General features: G+C 46.7%; 1 protein-coding gene across 19 annotated transcripts in view; it reads right to left on the bottom strand.

Moving 5' to 3' along the window:
• Window positions 1-343: 343 nt before the first annotated feature.
• Window positions 344-8,178, bottom strand: part of LOC119325709 (senescence-associated protein OSA15, chloroplastic-like) — a 50,720-nt gene continuing 42,885 nt past the window's right edge. For 4 of the 19 annotated variants that reach the window (XM_037599426.1, XM_037599427.1, XM_037599428.1 and 1 more), the window contains exons 12-16: window positions 2,496-2,700; window positions 2,267-2,400; window positions 2,082-2,138; window positions 1,691-1,766; window positions 344-774 (exon numbers count right to left, since the gene is read on the bottom strand). In XM_037599426.1, the coding sequence (XP_037455323.1) occupies window positions 622-774; window positions 1,691-1,766; window positions 2,082-2,138; window positions 2,267-2,400; window positions 2,496-2,700 (625 nt within the window). In that variant the 3' untranslated portion in view covers window positions 344-621. Of the gene's footprint in view, window positions 775-1,690; window positions 1,767-2,027; window positions 2,174-2,266; window positions 2,401-2,491; window positions 2,701-3,459; window positions 3,696-8,178 lie in introns of those variants that run through there. The other 15 variants (XM_037599438.1, XM_037599440.1, XM_037599432.1 and 12 more) reach the window with 14 other exon arrangements.

Genomic DNA, 8,178 nt, shown 5'->3' with positions numbered 1-8,178 from the left:
TTCTCAATGAACCCGACGGATCCATGCATGCACGGATCGAGGACCCTCGTCAACTTGCTTCCGATCAGAACGAGCAAACACAAACGAATCTGGCGGTTTTACGTGGATTTGGTGTGGACTCTGGTGGCGTCGCCAGAGTAGGAGTAGACACTAGGAAAACCCTAGGGGAAAAAACTTAAAAATTGTTTCCTTCGCAAAGACTTTTTCTTTATAAGTTTCTTTGGTTTTGTAAATATAGTTTGTACCATTCATTTGAAAATCAATAAAAAAAATGCAGCAGAGTCCTATTTTTTCTCTCAAAAGAAATTGCAAACATAAATAAAAAGGATGACTTTGCAAGACCTCTGGCCAAATTCATCTACATTATGGGACTGAGGGAGTATATAATAATTGGGTCGGGGGAAATGAGTTCTCATTACACCACTTCACATTTGTTTAGCACTTATCAGGTACCTTGACATGCCTTCTCGTGATGTAGTCAACAAGCAGCACATTTTATGCTGCGACGTAACACAGAGAAATGCAGTCGACTCAGTTACACATTTTTCGGTTCCTATTACACTCTGTACGTGTTGAGTCATTCATCTGATTTACGCCTCACGTGGTGACATCATCTGCTACTCAACTGTCGCTGTCAGTCTCTTCGGAAATCAAGTTTTGGTTCATGACAAACCTCAGACTGTCACCCTCTTCAAGCTCCCACTGCTTTCTGAGTTCGCCAATGGCTCTTGCTGCAGAGCTAGCTACAGCGGGATTGGAATCTTGAGCCAATCTCTGCAGTTAAAAGAAGGGTCGACCAATACTTAAGGAATCTGATAACGTCGAACGTACGAGCGCATGGCAAATCAAACGTTTTCGGTGGCAAGTTTAGTGACACGAGGATGGCAACTTTAGTTGGCATGCCAACTTCGTGCTTCGGTTTATTTTTTGACAGAAAATTGTGTGTCAACTAACTTGCCATCCTTGCATCACTAGAATTACCATCGAAAACGTTCGATTTGCCATGTGCTCGTACCTGACGTCAGGTACTTATCATTTTCGATATTTAAAGGAAAACACTGAAACAACTTAACTTTCCAAAGTAAAACCAATAACTACAGCTCATGTAATGATAAGTGAGAATTATATAGACAGGGCTTCCCTTTCAATGGATGAGGCTTTGATGGTGGAAAAGCGTACAAATAGATCCAATGGCTTGAAGCTTTCATGGTGAAGAAGCGTAAGAATAGATGACATCTTAAAAGAGAACTACATAATTGCCTATGGGTTGCGAGGGGGGCATAAATATTCTACTCCCTCGGATCCATATTACTGTACTAAACCAGCGACAAGTAATATGGGTCGGAGGGAGTGTTAGATTAGCCTCTGATTCACATGCCCACATTAATTTGAGTAGCTGATTGTTTTGGTCTAGTCATATAGACTTGTAAAGTTGTAACGCTAGTTTTTCTATCAAATGCGTCGAGATGCATGTTTTGCGTTTTCTTCGGGGAAAAAAATGTAAATTTTCTCAAAATTGCATGTCATGTCAAATGTCCGGAACATCACCTATTTACAATCTGACAGAGTAACAGAGCACAGATTGATTGGGGATCTCAGTGGTTCAAGCCACGTATAAGAAATTCAGACATGAAGAACCCAACAGTTATATGGTTCTCCTTTTGATAACAGATGAGGGATTTATGCTAACCTGTAATGCGCCCATCCCAGCATTCCCTAGGGTCCACATAGATGGAGCTGCAGCCAATGCATTAGCCAAAGCTTTCCTACAAGGAGCAAAAGAAAATAATTGACACTATTTCAACATATAACACCAAAATAGTATAGAACACAACACAGCTCAGTGGTCGGGCCACTGAGCTACAAAGGTTCGCAAATCATATTGTTAATCTTTGTTCTTCATTATCCAATTGTGAGAGGAATTGGGATGAATTTGAATTTGTGAGTCAACTAGTAAACTATGTCCTTTCCTGCAGTAATTCTAGCAATCTACTTATTCATTTTAATTGCTATTTGTAGATCCATACAAAGAAAAGGCTCACTCCGAGCTACCATCCGGCTCAAGTTCAAACCGGTCTCACCATGACCAGCAAGACCTCGAGCCCTCCCGCGCTCCAAACCCTCCTTGCAGCAACAGACTACAAGACCGAATCCTAGAACGTGAACAAGGACACTGAAACTCAAGAGCAACGTGTGAATAAAAACCGTGAATGCTAAATGCATCACGAAGAATAAAGGTGCCATCAACAAGAAGAGTGTCACCTACAGGATGAAGAGCGCAATGCGCACCACCGAGAAGAAGCTCGTCAAGCCAATCAAGAAAATCAAGCGCATCAAGCTTCCAAACCCTCCTTGCGGCAACAGACTACAAGACTGAATCCTAGAACGTGAACGAGGACACTGTGAAACTCAAGAGCAACGTGTGAATAAAAACCGTGAATGCCAAATGCGTCACGAAGAATAAAGGTGCCATCAACAAGAAGAGTGTCACCTACAGGATGAAGAGCGCAATGCGCACCACCGAGAAGAAGTTCGTCAAGCCAATCAAGAAAATCAAGCGCATCAAGCTCTTCGTGCTCAAAAACACGAATATGAAGAGCACACCCATCAAGCAAGAGAAGCAGACAAGAGGGCAAAGCTTGCCTTGAGCAACGACACAAGATGCGACGCATGGGAAATGCACCTTGCATTGATGGCCAACTGCACAATGAAGAGCATGAATAAAAACCACCGTCTCCATAACAAGAACAACGTTAACCTCACAGCCATCATGAAGCAGAGGAAAGTATTGGCAAGCTCAAGTTCACGATGACTAAGTTATCCGGCGGCATTGACCCCGAGGAATACATATCATGAGCTCTCAAGGTGGACAAGATCTTCGAGTCCATGACTTCGACAAGCCGAAGGCGATTGCCATGGCCTCCCTCGAGTTCGATGAGAATGCACTCATATGGTGGGACAAGTACAAGAAATTTGACAAGAGAAAGGAGAAGCCCCCATTGCCACTTGGATGCGAAGAAGCAAGTCATGAGAGCAAGATTTGTGCCCACACACTATAGACGCGACCTCTTCAAGAAGCTCCAAATTCTCAAGCAAGGGACCAAGACCATTGAAGAGTACTACAAGGAGATGGAAATAGCAATGATCCACACTAATGGCAAGGAGTTTGATGAGCAAAACAATGGCACCCTAATCACCTCCTCAAGAAAATTGCGGGCTTTCAACCCTACAACAACTTGCGTGAGTTGGTACACCAAGCAACAAAGGAGGAATGTCAAGTACAAGATGACATCAACTCTCAAGCTACACCAAGCATGGCGCCTTATACTCGAGCTACACCCTCTATTGGTGCTCCTTTAAGCTGCAAAGCACCGACGACTTCTTCAAGTCGCCCTCCTACAAGTTCTTCCAAGCCTGGAACTACACCAAGTACAAGTGCTCCAAGGGACTCTGCTGTCAAAACAAGCCAAATTGAATGCTTCACATGCAAAGGCCGCGGGCAGAAGTACTATGTGTTCCCACCAAGCGCATTATGGTGATCAATTGAGATGAAGAATACAAATCTATGAGTGAAGGACAATTGGAAGCTTTGCAACGTGTTGCTCAACATCAACAAGTAAACAAAGCCAAAGATGTTCATGTCTTTTGTGAGAATGACTCGAGCCCAGCTCTCCTTGTCTCCAAGATCTTAATTCCTGAACAAGAAGATGATAATGATCAACGTTGTCACGTCTTCCATACCAAGGCCTGTTGGAAATATGCCCTAGAGGCAATAATAAAATGGTTATTATTATATTTCCTGGTTCATGATAATTGTCTATCATTCATGCTATAATTGTATTGACCGGAGACCGTAATACATGTGTGAATACATAGACCACAACATGTCCCTAGTGAGCCTCTAGTTGACTAGCTCGTTGATCAACAGATGATCATGGTTTCCTGACTATGGACTTGGATGTCATTGATAACGGGATCACATCATTAGGAGAATGATGTGATGGACAAGACCCAATCCTAAGCATAGCACAAGATTGTGTAGTTCGTTTGCTAAAGCTTTTCTAATGTCAAGTATCATTTCCTTAGACCATGAGATCGTGCAACTCCCGGATACCGTAGGAATGCTTTGGGTGTACCAAACGTCACAACGTAACTGGGTGACTATAAAGGTGCACTACAGGTATCTCCAAAAGTGTCTGTTGGGTTGGCACGAATCGAGACTGGGATTTGTCACTCCGTATGACGGAGAGGTATCTCTGGGCCCACTCGGTAATGCATCATCATAATGTGCTCAAGGTGACTAAGTAGTTGGTCATGGGATCATGCATTATGGAACGAGTAAAGTGACTTGCCCGTAACGAGATTGAACGAGGTATTGCGATACCGACGATCGAATCTCGGGCAAGTAACGTACTGATTGACAAAGGGAATTGTATACGGGATTACTTGAATCCTCGACATCGTGGTTCATCCGATGAGATCATCGTGGAAAATGTGGGAGCCAACATGGGTATCCAGATCCCGCTATTGGTTATTGGCCAGAGAGCTGTCTCGGTCATGTCTGCATGATTCCTGAACCCGTAGGGTCTACACACTTAAGGTTCGATGACGTTAGGGTTATAAGGAAGATTTGTATGTGATTACCGAATGTTGTTAGGAGTCCCGGATAAGATCCCGGACGTCACGAGGAGTTCCGGAATGGTCCGGAGGTGAAGATTTATATATGGGAAGTCATCATACGGTCACCGGAAATATTCGGGGGTATACCGGTATTGTACCAGGACCACCGGAGGGGTTCCGGGGGTCCACCGGGAGGGTCCACCTACCCCGGAGGGCCTTATGGGCTGTAGGTGGAAGGGAACCAGCCCCTAAGTGGGCTGGGCGCCACCCCCCCCCTTTGGGCCCATGCGCCTAGGGTTGGGGGGGCTAAAGGGGGCGCCCCCTTGCTTGGGGGGCAAGCCCCCTCCCCCTTGGCCGCCGCCCCCCTCTAGATCTCATCTAGAGGGGTCGGGCCCCTTCCCCCTTCTCCCTATAAATAGAGGGGTGGGGGAGGGGTGCAGCACGACATCCAAGGCGCAGCCCCTCCCCTCCCCAACACCTCTCCTTCTCCGCGTGAGCTTGGCAAAGCCCTGCCGGAGAACTGCCACTCCATCACCACCACGCCGTCGTGCTGCTGCTGGAGCCTTCTTCCTCAACCTCTCCCTCCTCCTTGCTGGATCAAGGCGTGGGAGACGTCACCGGGCTGCACGTGTGTTGAACGCGGAGGTGCCGTTGTTCGGCGCTTAGATCGGAATCCACCGCGATCTGAATCGCTACGAGTACGACTCCTTCATCTGCGTTCTTGTAACGCTTCCGACTCACGATCTTCAAGGGTATGAAGATGCACTCCCCTCTCTCTCGTTGCTAGTTACTCCATAGATTGATCTTGGTGATGCGTAATTTTTTTTTAATTTCTGCAACGATCCCCAACAGTGGCATCATGAGCTAGGTCCATGCGTAGTTTCTATGCACGAGTAGAACACAAGTTGTTTTGGGCGTCGATTTTGTCAATTTACTTGCCACTACTAGTCTTATCTTGATTCGGCGGCATCGTGGGATGAAGCGGCCCGGACCAACCTTACACGTACGCTTACGTGAGACAGGTTCCACCGACTGACATGCACTAGTTGCATAAGGTGGCTAGCGGGTGTCTGTCTCTCCTACTTTAGTCGGATGGGATTCGATGAAAAGGGTCCTTATGAAGGGTAAATAGCAATTGGCATATCACGTTGTGGTTTTGGCGTAGGTAAGAAACGTTCTTGCTAGAAACCTATAGCAGCCACGTAAAAACTTGCAACAACAATTAGAAGACATCTAACTTGTTTTTGCAGCATATGCCGTGTGATGTGATATGGCCAAAAGGATGTGATGAATGATATATATGTGATGTATGAGATTGATCATGTTCTTGTAATAGGAATCACGACTTGCATGTCGATGAGTATGACAACCGGTAGGAGCCATAGGAGTTGTCTTAATTTATTATATGACTTGCGTGTCATTGAATAACGCCATGTAATTACTTTACTTTATTGCTAAACCGTTACCCATAGTAGTAGAAGTAATAGTTGGCGAGACAACTTCATGAAGACACGATGATGGAGATCATGGTGTCATGCCGGTGACGATGATGATCATGGTGCCCCGAAGATGGAGATCAAAAGGAGCAAAATGATATTGGCCATATCATGTCACTATTTGATTGCATGAGATGTTTATCATGTTTTTGCATCTTATTTGCTTAGAACGACGGTAGCATAAATAAGATGATCCCTCATGAAATTTCAAGAAAGTGTTCCCCCTAACTGTGCACCGTTGCGAAGGTTCGTTGTTTCGAAGCACCACGTGATGATCGGGTGTGATAGATTCTAACGTTCGAATACAACGGGTGTAAGCCAAATTTACACTTGCAATACACTTAGGTTGACTTGACGAGCCTAACATGTACAGACATGGCCTCGGAACACAAGAGACCAAAAGGTCGAACATGAGTCGTATAGAAGACACGATCAACATAAAGATGTCCACTGATGATGACTAGTCCGTCTCACGTGATGATCGGACACGGCCTAGTTGACTCGTATCATGTATCACTTAGATGACTAGAGGGATGTCTATCTGATGCGGAGCATCCCACGTTCATCCCCATGTACACTCCGACTACTCTCCAAACCCTAAGAGGACTTATGACGAGACCTCAACTATACGCCATTGGACACAAGGTGAACTCGCTCCTCTCCGAACCTTCACTTCCCACATGTGAGACATGGTTACTACCTCATATATATGTGCTATGCATGACCAGAAACAAGGAGGAAGACCATGGACAAGACGACGAGGACACCAAGTACAAGGACCAAGAGAAGGAGCTGCCCGAAGCTACAGCGGCCGGACGTCCGTCCAGGACCGGACGTCCGACGACTCCCAGGCTCCGGACGACCGGCCCCCTCCGGACGACCGTGCCAACGACCACCGAACCAAATCTGCGGACATCCGAAGAACTCCGGACGTTCGGGACCCCGCGAGCCTCCGAACGACCGGCCCCCTCCGAACGTCCGACCGAAGCGCACCCGAGCCGAATCTACGGAAGTCCGAAGAGCACCGGACGTCCGGACCTTCCCGAGCCTCCGGACGACCGGAACCCTCCGGACGTCCGACGCCTGTCTGCGCACAGTGTGTTGGGCCGCAGCCCATGTACCCCTTCACTTACCCCTTCGTGGCCCTAGACTATATATACTCCTCCACCTCCTCCTAGTTAGATTTAGCGTTGATTTAGCTCAATTAGAGATAGAGCTTCGCTCATCCACCGGATCTCCTCCTCGTGAGAGACCGCGGCCTCCTCGGAGAAGATCCTATCGGATTCAAGACCCCCTCGTGGGAAGATTCCCTCGTGGATTTCAAGGCCTCCTCACGGAGAAGAACGGTTCCTATGTATCCTTACCGTTGTTGACTTTGGATCTCATGTATCTCTTTGTGTTCTTTGATCTAGCACTTGTGTGACCGATTCCTTGTTGGTTGAGTGTTTTCCCTCGTTCCTCCCCGTGATTTCCTCGTGTTCTTCCGCTCGTTCTTCGTGTCTCTCCGTAGGATCCACTCCAAACGTGAAAGATCGTCCACATAGGGTTCCACCCTACATCATCTTGGTATCAAAGCCATGTTGATCACGTTTTTGGAGCCCCTACCCCTCTTTTTCTAGCTTGATTTTGTTGTGTTCTTGCCTAAATCCGAAAATCCCCACCAAAAATAGCCCCAATTTTTTTTTGTGATTTGTTGGTTTGATGATGTTTTGTTGATTTTGATCCGTGGATTTGCTTAGTTTCGAGTGGATCTAGCATTTCCCCAAGTTTCCCCATCTTTCATCCACAAAATCCCGTGAATTTTGACCCCGAAATCCTCAATTTCCGCCCAAAATCGCGTCCCGAAACTCGCATCTCGCGTTGACCCCGACCCACCGGACGACCGGAGTTTTACGGACGTCCGGAGCCCCTGGAAAGACCGAACGTCCAACCTTTTCCGGACGACCGGAACCCCTAACCCGAACTGAATTTACGGATGTCCGACCTTTTACGGACGTCCGTAACCTGTAGTTTCAGACTTCGGCTGATTCTTGTTTCGGCCGTAACTAATTCATCCGAACTC

Source organism: Triticum dicoccoides, chromosome 6B (assembly GCF_002162155.2).
Source record: "Triticum dicoccoides isolate Atlit2015 ecotype Zavitan chromosome 6B, WEW_v2.0, whole genome shotgun sequence".
NCBI classification, from domain to species: Eukaryota; Viridiplantae; Streptophyta; class Magnoliopsida; order Poales; family Poaceae; genus Triticum; species Triticum dicoccoides.
Note: the sequence above shows the minus strand (reverse complement) of the source record. Positions and strands in the feature narration are given on the sequence as shown.